The sequence below is a fragment of the Alosa alosa genome, chromosome 13 (assembly GCF_017589495.1).
Source record: "Alosa alosa isolate M-15738 ecotype Scorff River chromosome 13, AALO_Geno_1.1, whole genome shotgun sequence".
Classification (NCBI taxonomy): Eukaryota; Metazoa; Chordata; class Actinopteri; order Clupeiformes; family Clupeidae; genus Alosa; species Alosa alosa.
In genome coordinates, this window is record NC_063201.1 from 9,531,769 (window position 1) to 9,552,807 (window position 21,039).

The 21,039-nt window shown below is 41.1% G+C and overlaps 1 protein-coding gene across 1 annotated transcript; it reads right to left on the bottom strand.

Moving 5' to 3' along the window:
* On the bottom strand, positions 1-2,702 carry LOC125306230 (C-C chemokine receptor type 5-like). The gene is made up of 2 exons (XM_048261464.1): positions 2,493-2,702; positions 1-1,285 (listed from the first exon to the last, which is right to left on the bottom strand). The coding sequence occupies exons 1-2, from the start codon at positions 2,524-2,526 to the stop codon at positions 231-233; spliced, it is 1,089 nt and encodes a 362-aa protein (XP_048117421.1). The 5' UTR covers positions 2,527-2,702; the 3' UTR covers positions 1-230.
* Between the last annotated feature and the right edge of the window lie 18,337 nt (positions 2,703-21,039).

Below are 21,039 nucleotides of genomic sequence, written 5' to 3' on the forward strand. Positions count from 1 at the left end.
GTCATCATGACTGTTGTTTGCGAATGATTTGTTGTTAGTCATTGTGAAAACTTGCCACACAACTCTAGGATACAATAAATTCATCACTGTATCATACATGCTAAGTGAAACTTTAGTTACTGGAAGTCTACTAATCTATTTGAACTTTTAGTTTTACTCATCAAAGGGCTGCTAGACATGGAAGAAAGGCAGTGTCTTTTTGAAACCCTGTGTGGGTGTACCAGGGTGGTTCATATCAGTTTGGTGCTGGTAATCTCTGATGACCGTGAGTAGACAGAGCTCCGGCGTTCAGAGAACTCCCTAGAAATGGAGGACAGAGGCAGCCACTGGCTAAGCATCTTGACCACCAGCCGGCAGAACTTCTCCCCGGCGAAGGCGTAAATGATGGGGTTGAGACAGCAGTGGGTATAGGCAATAGTCTCCGTCCACTTCATGGCCAAATCGAGGCGGTGCATCTGGTGGCAGTCCAGGAAGTAGCCATGCTGCTTCAACATGTGCAGGAAGATGACCACGTGGTAAGGGGTCCAGAAGAGGAAGAAGGTGATGAGGATGGCCAAGATGAGCTTGATGGCCTTGTGCTTTCGATGCGTCTTCAAGTTGATGAGGGTGGGGATGATCCTCGCGTAGCAGAACACCATGATGGAGAGTGGCACGACCAAACCTAAGACGTTCATCTCTAGGAACTCAAAAGACCGCCACGCGGAGCCCGCGGACATCTCCAAGGCGCACGTGTGTGCTTCCCCGGTCCCGTTAATGTCCACAAAGATGACGTTTGGCAGGGAGGCCATCAGGCTCAAGGCCCACACCACTCCGATCAGGACCATGCCGACACGCAGCGTGCGCCACACAGTGATGGACGGAGAGTGGACGATCAGCAGGTAGCGGTCCAGCGTCATGACGACCATAAAGCCAGTGCTGGCATAGAAACCCAGCGTATAGAGGAAGGTGACCAGGCGGCACACGGTGCCATCCCAGGGCCAGTGGCCGAGGGCGGCGTAGCGGGCCCAGAACGGCAGTGATAAGACGAACAGCAGGTCGGACAGCGCCAGGTTCAGCAGGCAGATGTCCGTCAGGTTGCACTTACGGCGGAACCACAGCAGGACGCACACCACCAGTCCGTTGCCCAGTAACCCCACCACGAAGACAAGGCTGTAGAGCGTAGGCAAGAAGACTTGGCTGAAGTCCTTCAAGCTATTAGTTGGGCATGGTCCAGAGTCTGTTTCTGTTTCCAATTCAGCGTAGTAGCCACTGTAGTCCAGGGTGCTTGTGTTTTCTGTATTATCATCTGTTTTAAGAATATACACAAACACACACATGCAGACACACACACACACACACACACACACACACACACACACACACACAAGCCATCATAAGTCTCCTCTTCTCTAACCCTTCTTCAGTAATATAATCTCACTTTGTCACCAACAAATGAAAAAGTACCTAAAAATAAAACTACACAAATTAATTTTGTTGAAGGTGTTTTTCTTTAAATACAGTATAATGTCCTAAATGGATGTTTTAAGTCAATTCAAGGAAGTGGGTCTCTTGCGCTCTAGCCCATTGGTGCTCACGGAGCAGGACCTCAGAATCAATCACAACTTTCGGGCCACTTCAGAAGACTGAACCCAGAAAAAGGACTGGAGCACACAATTAGTTACACCGAGCTTTCACTGGTGCTGGTGACTAACGTTTTAACGCGATAGCGCCTTCATCAAATATTGGTTGAAACAGCAAAACAATTTAATAGTGTAAACAACATGTGCAGAGGTTAGGGGGCAGCTCAACTAAAACAGTCACAGCAATACTGAAAGTGGCCTGTCTAATGCTGACAAGGTCTTGTACAAAGAGAGAAGAGAGAGAGAGAGAGAGAGAGAGAGAGAGAGAGATAGACTGTGGGAGGGTCAAACACAGTCAGAAGGGAATGTGACATGGAGGTTAAAAAAAGCTAACCTCAAATTGTGTAAACTAATTCTGCCCTCTGCTGTTGAAAGTGGAGACTACAGGCTGTTTCTGAACATTTTCAACAAGACACCAGTGCAGAGGCAAATATTGCTTCACCAGTCATAAGGTAACAAAGTCATCAATGAAATACTGTGGCTCTAAATGTGTGTTTATATGAACAGGAGGGAATGTGACAGAGAGAGAGAGAGTGAATGAGAGAGAGAGAGAGTGAATGAGAGAGAGGCCACATAAAAGAGCACTAGATACTACGACAGGGTCATGCTAACACACTGCCACATCTGAGTATGGCCAAGTGGCTGTCTAATGATGAACATTTATACGATTTTTTTAAGGCAAACAATTTCACACCAGCTGATAAAGATGACCGCCACATTTTTACGCTATCCCTTTTGATGTCAGACATGAAGCCTAGTTAATATACATTCCTTGTCTTTCTGTCTAAAGTTGAATGCACATTAGTTGAATATTTATACATATTCACATTAAAAATCACACTGAAAAAATCTGACATTAAATGTTGCACTTACTGCTCAAGTATATTTCTGAGTCATTAAAGTCCATTGTCCTGACTTTGTCCTTTGTCCTGGAGGTGAATGGAATCCTGTGGTGTGAATAAGTGTCTGTATACTGTGTGAAGAGTGTCTGTATACTGTGTGTGTGTGTGTGAGAGAGAGTGTATGTGTGTGTTGTCCTTGGTCCTTTTAGTGACTCTCACACCAGCTTCTGTGGCAGAATTGTTCTCAGATCCTGTTTTTGTGCGGAGGGTAGTCTCCCCGCCTCTCTCTAACACCCCGATGCGTGCCTGCAGGCAAGATGAAACAAATCTTATCTCCACAATCTAAACCTGATGTCAAATGATGTCAAAGGACGCCTTCAGACTTCTCTAGTGACCTTATTAGAGGAAAAAGAACCCTAAGCCTATAAGAAAGACAGAAACTTGTTTTTTTGTTGTATTATTATTATAATTATTATTTTGTATTCCCTGTTTAAATATAATTACTCTATGGGGTGTTCCTTGCTATATTAGAGATATCTCATTACAAGAGATAATTCTGGATGCAATGGATAACTTCTGCAGCAAAGCATGGCAAATCTCAAATGTGCTCGTGCATCATGCCAATATGTGACTGCTACTTGTGGTCAAGCTATAAATAGATAATACACTTGCATGCTGCTATCTTACAAACTTTTTCTTGAGAAACAGATGGGGCATGTATTCAGGTCAAAGAGCGTGCACTCAGTGTACAGGTATGTAGATAATCTGTGCACATGTGCACTCTCACATTGAATGCAAATACATGTACTATAATTCTGGCAACTTATTTACTAACCATAGGTTTACACCTGTGAGGTCAAAAGCCCTTTCCTCGTTTCGAGTTACTGTGAATGGCATTGAGTAAAGACAGCTGTCTGTTTATGGTAACTATAGCAACATCAAATCTAGACAACAAATAAAAAGAAAAGAGAGGCTGATTTACACTCTTAAAACGAATGTGTTGCCCTATCTGGACACAGAGATGTGTTAAAAACAACACAAGTTGTGTTATTTTCAACACATTTTGTGTAACAAATAAAAAAGAAAACAACACAAACTGGTGTTGTCCCCATCTGGATATGTGTCAAAACAATGCAAGTTGTGTTATTTTCAACACATTCGTTTTAAGAGTGTAGTCATTATCATTTTTAACATTTACATGCTTCTCAGGAGAAGCTTTTATTTTGCTTCAGGACTTAACATGTCAGTGAAGCATTTACATTTTCAATACACCAGTTTTCATTTAAAATTCCGAATAGCACATTAGATACATTTCGTGTCAACTTCTTAAACATGGTAAAACCAGCAGCAGGATTCTAAGATTAAAATCCCGGTTTGGGGTTAACAGAAACATCTTTACACTCTTAACGAATGTGTTGTCCCTATCTGAACACAGAGATGTGTTAAACAACAACGCAAGTTGTGTTATTTCAACATGTGTGTAACAAAAAAAAGGAAACAACACAAACTGTGTTGTCCCTATATGGACACAGTGATGTGTTAAAAACAACAAGTTGTGTTGTTTTCAACACATTCGTTTTAAGAGTGTAGTTAGTTCTAGGTATTTCACATTTCCTACAGCAGGCCTATTTAACTAGCGGCCCGTGGGCCAGATCCGGCCTGCTTAAATTTTTCTGTTGCCCACAATCTGCCCTCAAATCTGGCTGCCATGTGTATGCTATAATAAACACAACTGACACATCTCACTCCCTCACACCACAGTTTTCTCACACTAACTTTTCATCTTGACTTTATTCCCAAAATGAATTTGTGACTGAAATGAAGCTGATGAGATCTGTGCTTTAACACAAATGCAAGGGGGATTTAAAACATGCTGGCAGTGACGCTAAAGTGGAGGTCAATCTGCCTCTACCTTTTTATTATCAACCACTGTATTGGTCGCAATAATCTTCAATCAATGGGCAATGAAAGTTTTCAGCGCACACTCATTCTCCATTTACGAGAAGACATTAAACTCTTGAATTTCCCCTGGGGATCAATAAAGTATCTATCTATCTACATCTCCCTGATAGGAGTCATTTTAGCCATTTCATACTTTGAGTGGCCTACAAAGACCTAGTATTTTTCCTATCTGGCCCACTTGATGCAGAAGTTGAATAGTCCTGTCCTAAAGCATGACACACGGCGTGTTCTACTCACATTCTGATGGTTCAGTCTCCATGCTACTCTCCTCATCATGTGCGGCAGACTGCTGAAATAGCTCAGGTTTGGTATTTTTGAGAGATATGTTTTTGGGATGAACCAGTAAAACATTTTTTCTTTTTCTAACGGTCCTTTTCTGCTCCGCTGACTGATTCCTCTTACTTTCATATCTCATAACGAACTGCTAATGGTAGTTTGAGTTTGATAAAAAAGTAATGAAAGTGTTGCCATTTCAATTGCCTGGCCATACCTGCCTATTTTACTAATAGTGAAACATGACTCAGATCACAACAACAACCATACTAAACCCTGAAGTGAATTTCTAAGAAATGTTGAATTTAGCCTTTCCCCTTCTTTAGGTACAGTACAGTGATGGGGAAATCGTGGCAAGATCACATCTTCAGCATAGAGCTGCACGATTATCAGGATTATGCACTGATTTTAATGAAAAAAATCTGCTGTCGGTCACTTAAAACCCCAAATTCTCTCTCTTCTTTTCCTACCCTCTTTTTAAAGGCCCTAATCTCGGTCAGCCTCTTTATCTCTCTCTCTCTGGTTTTGGCTGTTGAATTTTTAAATATAATTTGAATTTAATTATACCTTTCTACCTCTGCCTCCTCTCTGCCCTGCACTCACTTTGATGTATCTGTCTATTTTTGTGTTTCATTTGGTCTCTGTTTATGTGCCTTCGGTTTCGGTTTAGTTAGCTTGTGTTTTAATATTAGTTGATAGTGTTCATCTAATTGTAAGTCTGGTTTGCCAGGCAAGTCCTGAATTTACCAGCACAGAATCCTTCCGCAAATCCTGTGGCCTCTTAGTGTATGATGTGCTGATGTCTACAACTGAGGGCCTTGAGCGGAAGATTAGCCAGTACCTCCGCAGGTAGCTGGGGCTCCCCTGGAGTCTAAGCAGCATTGCACTGTATGGACGCAAGAACAAACTCATACTCCTGTTCAGCGGTGTGAAGGACGCGTTCATGGTCACACGTGCTAGGGAGGTACTGCAGCACAGAGAGTCCAGGGATCCCAAGGTAGCTCACTCGTTGTCGTGAGAACGGAGAGGAAGGAAAAAATGCCCAGACGACTTCGGCACAGCCTGCTGGTGGGCCAGGTGTAGAGGCTGATGGCAGTTGGTCCAGCATGAGGTGAGGGCAGATATGGAGGACGATTGGGCCACCAGACCAGTGGGGATGAGACAGGAGGGAGCTTGGATGAGTTGGGACCAGGCAATGGGCTGTACAATATAATTTACCGACTTATTTTGGTTGACCTAGAGAGACAGCTCAGGTTCCCAGGTTCCCAGGGTCCATCACAATGACGACACTGAGACCAGATATGGTCCTCCTGTCAATAACAACAAGACAGGTGGTCATTCTGGAGCTCCCAGTACCCTGGGAGCAGTGTTTCCACTTGAAAAAATTGGTGCCGGTTAAAGTGGCCGGCAGAGGTTTAGTTTTCTGGACATTTTGATGATATGCCGGTAAAATATCCTATTATCGCTTCTTAATTAGTCAAGTTGAGGAGAACTGGAGACAGGCTATGGCTATGTAGCTTAAAGAATGACATAATCAGGCCATATAGAATGCAACATGTGCATTAGCCTAACTTACAGTAAACATGCTTGACTGGTGTCAACTTAAAGATCTAGCCTATCTATGTTGTTTTCATGGACAGCAAAAATCCACTTTGTTCATTGTTTTAAATACATTGTTTGTTGCTGCTACCCAGTGGTTCAACAGTTTTACTTGCGCAGATGCGCACACACATTGAATGAGTGCTCACACCACTACTCTCTAATGCTATGCCTCTTTATTTGATAACACTAAATTAAGAAATATTTTCTATTCTGGAAAATGTTTAGTTTCTTTTTCTTTCAGTCCGCGGTTCCATGATACCATTCAATTGTGCCGCAAATTATCCATAGACCTGCAATCTCCTCGTCGAGGATGCCCTAACCCTGCAGATCATAGACAGAGAAAGCATGCTCTGGGAACAGAACACAGTTGCGTGTCCAGTGTAGCCATGGGTCTGTCTACGCGGAAAATGACAAGTGTCTTGGTGCGGCCGCACCCCCCGCACCTCCACTTCCAACGTTACTGATTCCGACTGATACCCCCAACATTTCGGCTTCGGCTTTTTCTCTGGTGGTGGTGGAGGCGTTAACGATTTACAATCATCCATCGCGTCTGGCCTCTGAAAAAAGCTTTTAAGTCTAGTCTGCCTGGGCCTGGCCATGTTTGAACTGTCTCACTCATTCGTTCGTTGTTTATAACAGACATTTTAAGCGTGCGCTTTATGCAGCATGCTTGTTTAATAACTTTGAAACAGTAGAGCCTGTTCCTTTAAAACATAGCCAAAGCACAAAGTATTCTTGCTTTAGTATAGGCCTACATTTTAGGCTTATTCTCAAGTTGTCACAAAAACAACAAGAAGTAGCCTTGGCTCACTAGGCTAAATTTGTTACAGGGTGGTGGCCGTACAGAAACAGATAATGTGCTATTAATATAGGTTGTGTTTACACAAACAGACAAAGGTACCAATCAAGTTCAAGACATAGCTTCTGGTTTCTTTTTGCTTTAAATACAGAGTAGCTGCACACTCGGATCTCTTGATATAGGCTCAGCACCAAAACAACAACAACAACAACAACAGGTTACATTTATTTAGCGCTTTTCTCGACACTCAAAGCGCTCCACATGGAAAGGGGGACCTCACTAACACCAGCAATGTGTAGCACCCACCTGGGTGGGAATGAGCCAATTACAGTGGGGGGATTATTAGGGGTCCCAGATTGAATGAGCCAGGTTGGAAATTTAGCCAGGACACCGGGGAATCCCCTAATCTTTGCAATAAGTGCCATGGGATCTTTAATGACCACAGTGAGTCAGGACCTCGGTTTAACGCTATATTTGGGTGTGGATTCCTCCACACTTTTTTTCACCTAACACCTAACAGGCCTCCATGAAGAGGTTCTAGCCCTCTGAGATGATACTTAGGAAGTATAATAAGCCTGGGGCCCCACGTGATACAGCCTTGATATGCGGACATCTGATCTTACCGGCTTTGATATTCGGGAAAAGTGTGAGGCCATCTCTTCACTAGACTATAAACTCTCACCATTGCAGAACCTCGGCCTGCGTTCTCTTAACTTCCATGGAAGTAACAGGCAGATTCTCCGACTTTGTGACTTGCTGGGGTTGAAGATAGCCATGAGAGGCTGGAGGGGCTGGTACAACTGAGGCACTCATTTTCAGATGTTTGTTGACAGCGATGACAGAGAACAGGAAATGGGTATGCCGACTTCAAGACAAAAAAGAAAGTTTGTCAGTGCACTAGTGCATAGAGCCTTTATGCCCTCCGTCACCTTGTGGGAATGTAACCTGCAGCCCCATATGGTGCAGCATCACAGGCCAAGCACAATGGCAAATCTACTGTAGGTTGTGTGAATACCTTCTCTGCTGTTACATGAGCTCAGGCTTTTGTCCATTTCCATGATTTTCACTTGCAGTTAGCTATTCAAGGGGTGAAGTACTGTAGCTACACTTTTTACAGTAAATTCAAATCCCTCACTCTGGCCTTGCTGCACCTTGCTGTCTTACTGTAGTTCCATGGTCCAGCTCGACGTCCCTCTCGCAAGCTCCAGCTCATGGATGAACGTCTGCTTTGTCGGCCTTCCATCAACACTAAGAGGTCTACACTCACACTGAGGACTCTTTTCTTCTGTGATTCCTCATTGGTGAAAAGATTTAGCTTTTCATGAATGAACGCTTTCTGATCTAGCAATCTTCAAAAAGCATTTAAAGAGAAACTATGCAGTTTTGGCAATTTATTCGCTGTTTTCTCACTTTTCTGTTTCTCTGCAGAGCTCCCCCTACAGCCTACAGCAGTATATTTACGACAGGAGATTCACAAATGCAAATTCCACATACAAAGTCAAGCATATTTATTTTCAAATCTCGAAAATATATTTACAAAGATACGTTTATTTATATAAATTTGTTTATTTATTTGTATGTCACATTTTTATATTTGTATTTTGTATTTGGATATTTATACATGTATGTATATGTATATATATCCTTTTATATATATTTAAATCATTTTGAGACAATCCTCACTCCATATGTTGTAGCCGGTGCCTGGCGTGTATGTGTATAAATGCAGTATAGCAATTTGTTACACTTGTTACTTCCTGACACTGAGGGCGTCGGCCCGCCGGCCCAACGTTGCAAGGGTGGTTTTTCCACTCACAAGCGCTAGGGGGAAGCGAGATGGCCACCATTCAACCCAAAAAAGTCATATAACCATTCCAATGACTCCGAAGCTGTTAAGTTAACGCATCTGCAATTGAACATATCTACAGCCTATGACAACATGGTAACTAGAATTTAATCGGTCTTGCTGAAGAACTGGTGTCTGTTAATGTTTGTGGAAAAAGGCTGATTCATGTCCCTTGCATTTCGCAACTGCGAGGTCCATGGCAAGCGCCCCACAGAAATGTTTAATTTTGCAAGTGAGATGTCCACGCTGTCCCCTCTGCGACGCGTTCGCCCCCCAGTTTCAGAGCTATTTTAAATGCAAAATTGCACAGAGGGCCGTGACTGTAGTTAACAAACTAGATCCTAATAGAAAACTGTTAGCTTTCCTGGCTAAATGGTACAGCGGGGAAAATAAATAACCATTTTTTCAGTAAGTATACTTCCAGTGAGGCTATTTGCATTACTCCATTTTCTCCAGACATTAGTATTAACTTAGGTTATCCACAGATATTAAAAAATTCAAACACTAATGTCCATAAGTAGAGTTATGAGTAAAAAAGTGGAATGGCACAGTGATATCTGTCAGTTCAGTTTTATATATTTCAGGGTTGTTTGCTTTGAGTAGAATATAGGCTACAAACAGTTATTTCTTTAAGTGTTTTTGCATTGAAATTATTTTTGTTTTGCTCTGGATAGAAAATGAGTAGGCTAGAAGGTTAATTATTATTAAGTCAACACAGAGCCCTGGAGGAGTCATCACAAGATTTTTTTTCTGCGCACATTTCACCAAATTGTGCACTTTTTTACTCAATTATGATCTCATTTTACTAGATTGTGCATAGAATGTATATTATGCCCTCATTTTAGTAAATAGTGCTCATTTTGACACAATTTAGTAAATGGGCCCACAATTTAGTAAAATGATGCACTATTTAGTAAAAAAAAATATATATATACGTCTTGCAATACACACACACACACAAGGCCTATATCAGGGCTCTTCAATTGGCGCCCGTCCTGCGAGGTCATTTGTACTGGCCCTTTAAAAAAAAAAAGTAAGCTCTAGCAAGCACATGAGCTGTTCTCCACTCTTGCATCTCTCGCTCGCTTTAATCCTGCATCCACTGCACCTCAGCCCATTGCACAAGTTAGACTACATCTACAAATCTTAGTTTAGTTTCAACCTAAATTGGCACTACGTTGGAGTTTATGAATTAGGCCTACTAATATTTAACAGGTTGCACCACACAAATAGTTTCTGTCAACAATATCGCAAAAAAACCACGGGCACAATTTCTGCAAAACTTGGTGGAAAGGTGGAGCAGATCCGACTCAAAGGGGAATTTCAAAGTATTTCTATATAGTAACCTAGCTATTTTTTTTCCAACGATAGCGAAAGAAAAACTTGGAGTCTCTCTGTGTCCATTTAGTGAATAATGAATTTGTGCGTAGCCTGCTATTGTTGTTGTCCTTTATTTCTTCACGTCTTCAGTCTAGTGAAGTCAGAAATGAGCCTGTCTAAAGGCCTCTTGAAATCATGTGGCATGTCACATTAACATCCCTTTCGTGACAGTTCTCTATGTTTTCCTCATGTGGTTTAGGCTACTCAAACACACGGCAGCAGCCTTTTTTTGCAGGAGATGTTGGTCTCGCTGTTCTTTAGTTCTTACACTAAAGCCTTTCGCTTTTGAGCCCCGCTCTCATATCTTCTTTCCAACTTTTTCTCAAGGTGTCCAACGGAACTGTAGCCAAGGCCGAATGACGTATATTTTTAAAACCTAATTTGACCGTGAACTCCGCATATTTACCCAATCAGCGCCTTACTTTAGATATTTATTTTGGGCCAATGAGGTTCAAGTCAAGTCAAGTCAAGTCAAGTTTATTTATATAGCACATTTCATACACAGAGGTCATTCAATGTGCTTTACATAAACAAAACCAAACGATAATAACAAATAAAAGCATAGAAGGGCAATATAGTCAAAGAGTAGTTAAAAGGTAAAGATCATAATAAAAAAGAAAACATAAAACACAAGGTAAAATCATTTAAAAATAAAGAATAATTAGTAAGCAAAAACAAAGGCAAAAGTAGTAAAAACAGTAATAAAAGACAAAGTAGAATAATTATCGAGGCAGATTCAGAATTTGTAACTTCGGCACAGTTAGCAGAAAGCGCCTGAGAACAGTTTGGTCTTAAGTCTAGATTTAAAACTGGCTACAGTTGGGGCCTTTTAATGTCATCCGAAAGTTGGTTCCACAGCTGAGCCGCATAGCAGCTAAAAAAAGCTGCTTCACCATGTTTAGTTCTAACTGTAGGTTTTACTAGCAGGTTTTTCACCTGGGACCTGAGAGGAGGAGAAGGGTGTGTACTGCTGAAGCATGTCTGACAAGTATTTAGGTCCTGCTCCATTTACTGATTTATAAACAAGCAATAGTGCTTTAAAGTCAATTCTGTGACTTACTGGAAGCCAGTGCAAGGACTTAAGAATTGGAGTAATGTGGTCAGTTCTTTTAGTTTTTGTTAGAGTCCTAGCTGCTGCATTTTGTATCACCTGAAGCTGTTTAATAGTCTTTTTAGGAAGGCCTGTGAACAGTCCATTGCAGTAATCAACCCTGCTGGAGATAAATGCATGAATGAGTTTTTCTAAGTCATGTTTTGACATCAGCCCTCTGAGTTTGACAATATTTTTGAGGTGGTAAAAGCTGATTTAGTTATCGCTTTCATGTGGCTGTTGAAATTTAGATCACTGTCAATTAATACACCAAGATTTTTAACAGTATCCTTTGCCTTCAACCCTTTTGTGTCAAGGAGAGTGGCAACCCTAAGTCTTTCCTCATTTTTACCAAATATAATTACTTCAGTTTTTTTTTCTTTGTTCAGCTGAAGAAAATTTTGAGACATCCAGGTGTTGATTTGTTCTATACACTGACACATAGATTCAAGAGGACCATAGTTGTTTGGTGATAGAGCTAAGTAAATTTGTGTGTCATCTGCATAGCTATGATATGAAATCAAATTATTTTGAATGATTTGTCCAAGTGGGCGCATATAGAGGTTGAATAATAGTGGCCCCAAGATCGACCCCTGGGGAACACCACAGGTCAAGGACGTTGGTGTTGAGGTACAGTTTCCGATGGCAACAAAGAAGCTCCTTTCTTGTAGATATGATTTTAGCCAGCTGATAACTATGCCTGTAAATCCAACCCAGTGTTCTAGTCTGTGTAGTAAAATATTGTGATCAACAGTGTCAAATGCTGCACTAAGGTCCAGTAGCACTAGGACTGATGTTTTACCTGAATCTGTGTTGAGGCGTATGTCATTGGAAACTTTAATGAGAGCTGTTTCAGTGCTGTGATTTGCCCGAAAACCAGACTGAAAGTAATCAAAATACCCATTTGATGTTAGGAAGGTGGTTAATTGATTAAAGACTACTTTTTCAATAATTTTGCCAATAAAAGGTAGATTGGATATGGGCCTGTAATTGTTTAGCATGGAGGCATCCAGGTTATTCTTCTTGAGAAGTGGCTTTACAACAGCTGTTTTCAGTGACTTAGGAAAAGTGCCAGACGGCAATGATACATTTACAATTTGAAGGACATCCGCCGCTACGAGGTGAAAAACAGTTTTGAAGAAATTGGTAGGCAGAGTGTCTAAGACACATGTGGAAGGGCTGAGATTCTGTACCGTTTTTCAAGTGTTTCAGAGTCTATCAAGCTGAACTCTGACATCAAGTTTAGTTTCCCTCTGTTTGTTGCTGGAAGTTCAGGTTGTTGAATTTGTAATTGAGCAGATATGTTGAGTCTGATTTTGTCAATTTTACCTTTAAAAAAGATGAAAACTCATTGCATTTATTAGTTGAGAGAAGTTCAGGCGCTTAATTGTGAGGGGGGGATTTGTTAACTTATCAACAGTTGAAAATAGAATACGAGTGTTATTTGAACTTCTATTGATAATGTTAGAAAAGAAAGACTGTCTTGCTTTGCATATTTCAGAGTTATATGTGCGGAGCATCTCTTTATGGATTTCATAGTGGATCTGAAGTTTGTATTTACGCCATTTTCTTTCAGTCTTCCTACACTCTCTTTTTAGAAGTTTAACTGCTGGATTTTGCCTCCATGGTGCTTTCTGTTTGTCCTTAACTTTCTTGAATTGTAATGGAGCAATGTCATCCATAATGTTTGCCATTTTTGCATTAAAGTGATCAAATAAGTCACGTTAAGTTCAAGTTTTATTCTCTTATGCAAATTTAAATGAATTATTTTTTTTATGGCCAATGGTGGGCCCCCTGGCAGGCTGGCACACATGGGGCCCCTAGGCTGCATTCATATCTAGCCTATGCATTGATCCACGCCTGCACGTCTATGTGTGTGTGTGTGTGTGTGTGTGTGTGTGTGTGCATGCTTGTAGAAATGTAATAAGAACTTCAAATTTTGTGCAGTTTTGAACATGTCAGCCAAAGATAAATGCACATGTCAGCCAAAGATAAATGCCATTACAACTCATTTTCAACTAGGTGGTGCTATACCACAAGTGAGCGCTTATGCAATGGGTTGAGATGGCTCCTTGAGATAAACATACAAAAGGATCAAAACGAAAATCAATGGTTCCTTGTTATCCTTGTGGGGCTACATGCCCACCAAGTTTTGTGTAGCCTACTAAAGAAAATTAATCCAAAAAACTGACTAAACCTATACAACCTATATGACACGCCACTTTGCCAGCGTAATAATAATATCATTAGGTCAGGAGGAGTCTATTGACCCCTTTACGTTCACGTCACAGGAAAATCCAGGTGCATATCGGGGTCAGAAAGATTGACTGAAACTTCAAGGAAACATCAAGAAAAATGCCTATTTGTACTACTTTTTTGTGTGTATATACACTGCTGGGATGTCAACCAGAAGGCCGTATGGCGGGCCAACCTAGGCTCTGGATGTTTACAAACATTGAAAGGGTCTATACTAAGCCATTGACCCATGTCACCTTGCAGTTGCAAAAAAAGGTACTTATGGTCAACAGCGCCCCTGTGTGGAGATGTTGGGAACGTTCATGAGCGAGCCATGTGAGTGGGTATTTTACGATTTTGAGAATAGCTCAAAGTTGTAAATTCGAGCTTTCTGCTGAACTGATATTAAGGAAAATAGTTGCCATTCTGCACTTATCCTAATTTTTGCAAAATGTTGTGGAAATGGCAATGCAGATGGTGATCCCTTGCTGTGGTTAACAACAATAATAAACGATTTGGCACAGGAGTCAGTCCAGAAATAGACCTAGTTTGGATGTGTCACCCCTTCTTTGACCATACCAACTGACAAGATTGTGGCTACTGTATGACCTCCTGCTGAAAGGAGACGGTTTGTACATAGGATAGGCCAATCAGGTGACACACAGCTATATCTCCATCACAAAGCACGCTGGGAGTGGCAGGTTTGAATATTAAAATAAGAAAGTGATGAACTTTATTCAAACAAATAAACAATGTAACACTGTGTTTTCTAGAGGCAAGTAGCAGACAAATCAACATAATGATAGTCCGCAAAACGAAAAAAAAGATGAAGCCATAAAAATAGTTATCATGGCTAAGAAACTAACGTGGTTCTTGTGAGTTATCAGAGTGTAAACAAATGGTCATTCCTAAATGCTGTAGATGCTATTGAATTGAAACTTTAGTGTTTAATCGCATCCTCCACGGTTAGTTGAGTCGGTTGCTATCGTAGCCGGCCCGCCAAGCCCTTATGGAGCCCTAAGCAGAATAATGATTGGGGCCCCTCCTACCCTTCTCCACCAATGACACAGAATGTTGTCAAAATACTTCATCATTCACACCATATTTAAGCTAATATATAATTTTAATTCATATTCATTGAGTACATACATTTTTATACTTTATGGTATTTTTAAAATATGATCTGCATGATTAATTGTAGCTCAAAATATTTTGTAATACGGATATTTCGTATTGATTTTAAGTATATTTTTTGGCCTTTTTGCCTTTTAGTCCAGTCATTTTAAGCCAAAATGGGGGTCAAGGTTGAACAAATTGCTGTTTGCCCATGTTAACAAACAATTTCAAAAAACTTATAATACATTTTTTGTTTATCTTGATGTAAGTAATCAACTCAGTAATTTTCATGGTGATATGTGAAGGTTAATTTTTTCCCCCTATTTGCGTGAGAAAAATACTGTATAGGCGCATGAATAGGGTATATTTAGGTCTTTTTCTAAACTTTCCCCTATTGGGATTCTTCGGGGCTTTTTTCCCTTACTCAGGACATATTGAGGATACAAAATCAGTTAAGTTTGCTTGTGTTGCAATTTGTTCAACCCTTTCTCCTAAAATGACTGGACTATTTATTCATATAGGACAGTGAAGAGTGAGACAGGAAGTAAGTGAGAGAGAGATGGGGTGGGACCGGGGATATGACCACAGGTCGGATTCGAACCTGGGTCCCCGTGGGCCCGTATATGGTATGAGCGCTGTAGCCTGTTGTGCCACAGCGCCCCCCTCATATTGATTTTTAAACTATTACACTTACTTTTAATATCATCATTATATTGCATTGGTGGTGTGAAAGTCAAAATCGGTGCCTTTTTCTTTTAGGACATTAGAGTAACTGTCTCTGTGAGGACCTCACTGTCTGTGTTATTTACAGTAGGCTAATGATGGAAATGAGTTGTGCATAGGTGTGAGAGAAAATGGAATTGAACATTATGTCCAATACTTTAATATGTTGGTTTAATGTGCAGCATTGGGCCCAATATTCAGTATGTGGTTTAATGTTCTGCATTTCTCACTAGTGGGTCACTTTGACACTAAAAGTATGATTCTACGTCTGCACCATGACCCTGTGTGATATCTGTACTGTTCTTTTAAACATGATAATGTAAGGCGCCAGAGTGGATATCACTTGCTGTTGTCTATTCTGCGTTAACAGTCATTTTCGTCATTGATTAAGGTAGACTGAATGTCTCCTGGCGTTGCCACAGTCACTGTATGATTATCTATTTCTTACTGTCGGGTACTTAAACCCTGGATGATTCTGTGTCAAGTCAGAGACGCATATTCTGGAGTACGCTGTGCTACAGGTGTGCCTCTATCCTGTATACAGCCTAATAAACCCTGCATCTTGATTTGTACTTTTTCCTGGATCTCATATTTCACTTTGGTATATACTATTTTTACCAACAGGTGAAACAGTCAATCTCACTGACTCTGGCTGACTTGACACAAGGGGAGGCGAGGGGGCCTTGATTAATTTGCGGGGCCCTACGCAACGAAGTGCGCGTATAGGGCGGTCTGGCTCTGTGTGCAAGGACTTTAGTTTTGAAAAAGTGTGATCTGTGCGCTTCAACAGGGTATCTGCAAATGTTAAAGTGCAAATTTAAAGACTTTTAAGACCTATTCAAGACATCTAAATGGAAAAATTAAGACTATACCACGGCAAAAAGATAAATACGACAACCTAAAACTGTTTTATGCAATAGTTATTTTATTAACTTTAACACCCACCCCATTTTGGATGTCTACTGTACAGAAGTTACCAAATATATTTTTTGGGGCAAAGAAAAATAATTGTGTGTGAATCACCTTCACAGCTATAAATGCCCAACTTTAGGGGTCTGCACTGCTTGCAATAAATTTTTTTTGCTAAAGGTAGACTGTTCTGTGCCTGTAGCCTAGGCTATTGCCAAAACATACTTTTCAATATTTTTTCAAAGGTAGACTAAGCTATTCAAATATTTCAATAGGCCTTAGGCATTAGGCTACTTTACATTTTGCATGCGATTAGTTGTATTGTAAAACCATTGCTTTTTTAAAAACAATGTATGGGAAAAGTGAAATCCCCCACGTTGATTAAGAGACAGGTCCTCGCATGTTTCTGCTGAAAAACTGCTGGTTTCATAAAGCACGCACGCATTATGAACGCATAATTAGAGATTTTTTTTTTAATGCAGCCAGTGAGTCGCCGACAATCAAAAAAACGGAATATGCGGTTATATTTCACAACTGGGAAAACCTGGCAAGCAAGCCGCAGACAGATCAGGGTCAGGGGCGTCACTAGACCTTATTCACTGGGGCACGTGCCTTAGTAAAAGTCTCTAGTGCCCCAGTAAAATTCTAGCGCTGCTCTCGCTGGAAACGGCATTCATGAGCCCATCTCCGTGCCTACTTTAGTCATGACTCGAGCCTGTCACTTACCAGCCAATAAAAATAAACAACGAAAAAAAAAGGAGCCATAATAGCCAATCAGAAAATAGCACCTCTGTAGCTGGGTAAGATTGAACGCAACAACCAATGAAAATCGTTCACATGATTCTTCCGAGTGTTTCGTTGTAGCCTACAGTGGAAACTGCAGGAGCTCATCACATCACTTTGAGCGCAGAGTAAGTCGTCCCCTGTTTTAATGTTACAACAAATTCACAACTTCTTTGACAGAAAAAATTACAAGTTGATTGCTGTTAGATCTTCAATGCTTAGCGTCATTGTAGCCTAAATTTAGCAACAGTTTACCAGCTTGTGCTCTCTCCCTCACACACACACACTCAGACCATGCATATAGGCTGCATGCACACATGCGGAGAATTAATAATGATTTACTTATACTGTAGAGAGTCCTGTAAAAGTAGACTATATTGTTTGTGAAGCTGTCCTACTGTAAAGCTAAACATAGGGAGGACGAGGGAGGTATGATAATTGCATTCATTAACGGTAACATTAACATGTATGTCGGTAGCCAGTGCTGTAATTTGATCTATGGTTTAATGGCAAACTTAAATAAGTTTGCTGCATTTGCAAATGTAGCCTATAATAATCTGCACAGAATAGGCTACTCTGATTCTGTGCAGATTATTATAGGCTACATTTGGAAATGATCACCAAAAGTCAGTATGAAGGCTTTAGTAGGCTATTTAAGCTACAAAGAACTGCAGTATTGCCAGGATGACTATAGGACCCTTACCTGGGAGGGAAGCATATCTCAATTTTGACTAAAAATAAGCTTCCCTTGTGTTAGTAGGAAAGCCTAAATTCATGCAGTGAGTATAGGCCTATTTATGCCTATGTGTTTGAATGTTGCTGGATAGTGGCTGCTACAACAATTGAGGGAGAGAGTGCTGGTCCTAGAGTATGACAGTGACAATAATGGCAATAGGCTAGCCATTTATTTAATTTAATTTCATTTTTTTTTTTTTATGTATTGGGAGTTGGGGGCCTGTGCCCCAGCAAAGCTCTAGATCTAGAATCGCCCCTGATCAGGGTAGCCTATTCACTTCCCTGTTGGTAGGCCAGCAACACACGCTGGAGAGATGCAAACAGATTAACTTAACGTGCCTATATTTCCTCATCCTGATTGCGGAAAACGTTTGTTTTCTTTTTCTGTCGGCCCGTGGTTCCTTCATAAATTGCGCAGCAAATTATCGACGAGTGACAGAAGCACCGGGCATAATTTGACCAGCAGTGTCCGCGTCCGTAATTCGTGAAACGCTATGCTGCCTGCATCCCAGCAAAGATTCTAGAAGCTCAGCTCAACTCCAAACAGGAGGACAAATGAGCGTCTGCCTTGAGGCTGCTCCGGATGCTGGACAGGGCGTTTAAAAGCCTACCAACTCTTTCTCTAACTCACTCTACCACTCGCGTATGCTACCTGCGTGTATCTCAGGCCACGGCTACACGAACACTACAGGCATATTTTTCTTACCGTTTTCACACCTTTAACAACACCCGTGAAAAACATCTTCCTCCAGTAACCTAGTTCTTGATGTAGATGGATTAATGCAGATGCACCCGCACAGAAAAAAATGCTTAATTCCCCCAATGTACGCTGGTCACTTATACAATTGCGGTTAAAAAACAGGGAGACATTTCACTTGCTCGGTGGTCCCATACGAAATGTAGGCTAATACCTCCCTTTCGAAAATTCAAGACATTCCAGCCAATTTAAGACTTTTTTAGACCTTAAACACCAAAAGTTGTATTTAAGATTTTTCAAGGATCCGCAAGGACCCTGTTCAGGAGAGGAAATTCAAATTAGTGTATTAAAGGATAATTCCGGTGTGATTTTGACCTAAAGTGTCTTGAAACATGATACCGAATGTGAACGTATGTCTCATAGCTCACCTCAGCTTGTCCCCTGCACTCAGAAATCTGGCGCTAGTTAGCCAATGCTACCAGCAGTGTTTCGTTGTGGTGCCTCGGGCATCGGCCTAGCCATGCAAATAAATCACTGTTTTACACCATTTACGAGGCTCAAAGTAGCTCCATACTTCATTGGTAGACTTGGTGAGGCTTGGCCTCACAGATAGGCCTATTAACTGACCGCCCGATTCACGTTGGCTGGGGGGCAGGGGGGCCATCAGACATTTGTTCCCAAGGGTCTATGAATTGTTAATCCAGCCCTGCCCCCAACGAACGCAACTTTCCACCTCTGGGACAGCTTAAAAGAAGTCTAGAGGACTCCTAACTCACTGACCTACTTACTGTAGGCTGCGCAAACCACAGGCCTTTTTTTTTTTGGGCAAGCCTGCATTCGAGGCAGGCCTTCTGTTGAAGAATTTTATATGAATCCTGTGCTAACAGTAATCCTCCTACCCCCGCTACCACAGCTGTGGATAGTGTGGCAGGCTCACGCTTTATGTCTCCTTGCAAACTAGGCCTATAGCCCAACCATTTACGTCTTCAAAAAATAACAACTTGCCAGATATGCCTTCATATCTTTGGGCTTCATTCAGCATTTTGTTCTTCCACTGAAAATGACTCTTCTATATTTGCTGCCTGCTGCATCCTTTCTGTTTGTATTGTTTAGAAAAGGTTTGACGTCTTGAGTTAATGCATTAAACATTGTTTGCTGGTAACCAGCCACAAATAGCCTACAGATTCTTGCGTATGCATATTCTCTATTCTCTCCAAAATGTGCCCGCTCTATAGGCTGGCCAAGTCGCGTAATTCTGCGGCATAAAGCAGATGTATTTGTTTATTGTACAGAAAAATAAAAATAACCTGTCAAGCAGTCAATTGACTACATTGCAGTCAATAAGTATAGGGCAAATTACGAAACCAAAACGTGGGTCATAGTTGTCTAAGCCTCTGCTGTGAGGCCAAACCCATGAACAAAGACGCATTGATATCTGCAATAGAGTTTTTTTTGGCTTAAACAAGCTCACAGCCTAACGAAGTCATAGCACTGAAGGGAGAGGCAACTGGCATGTGATCTCCCCACGGGCCAATGGATGTACAAGTTTTTTCCTGTGCCTACGATATTTAATCCAGTGTTTTGTCAAGTTGCAAAATGCTATTCGTTTTAATGAATTTTTATGATAGTATGAAGTACTTTTTGTATAGGGTACTATTGTTTTATACTCAATACTTGACCAATGGCTATTGCATCTGTTTACTGAAAGTGAGAATGTGGCATGTGATCTACAGTACTGTGTAGGCTTCATAAAATAAAATAAACAGATTGCTAATGGCCTACATGGGGTGCGCGCGCCCCCGCATAACCACGGAGGTTAGCTTTTTACTAACAGGATGCATCGTTCAACTAACCAACATGTAAGTTACGACTGTTTCCCAAAACTGTCGTCCTTACATAGTACTGTAAGTTTGGACCATGATCCAAACTTCAGTAGTCTGGATTAAGGTGGTTAATGACGTTTAGTAGCACGTGAACGGGCACCTGCACATACTTCTGTGGCGCATTGCGTTAAGGCCGGCAGATGACAGCCGCCGTTGCACAGCAGTTACCAGTCCCCTGTCCAAGAGTTCGAATCTGGGTTAAGATTTTGACAACAATATTGACATCGTTGTTTACCTAAGTTTATCTTTTGTGAAGATCATATTATCAAAATCAGAATCCGCCTTCTTGGCTTGGTTTGCGTAAACTAACAAGGACCCCCCCCCCCCCATGAAAATCAAAGGCTACATATTCTCAGCTGACTCGTCAAAAAGTGCGCACCACCTTATTATTATCTGCAGGTGTGCGACTTTTATTTACGTGCACATGGCTGCAAATTGACTTTTAATTTATGTATTTTCTGCCTGGGGCATTTTAAAATATAGATGTATGGTGGTTAGAAGTGTAAATATCAATTAGAAACCTAAATATATTTATAATTATTAAT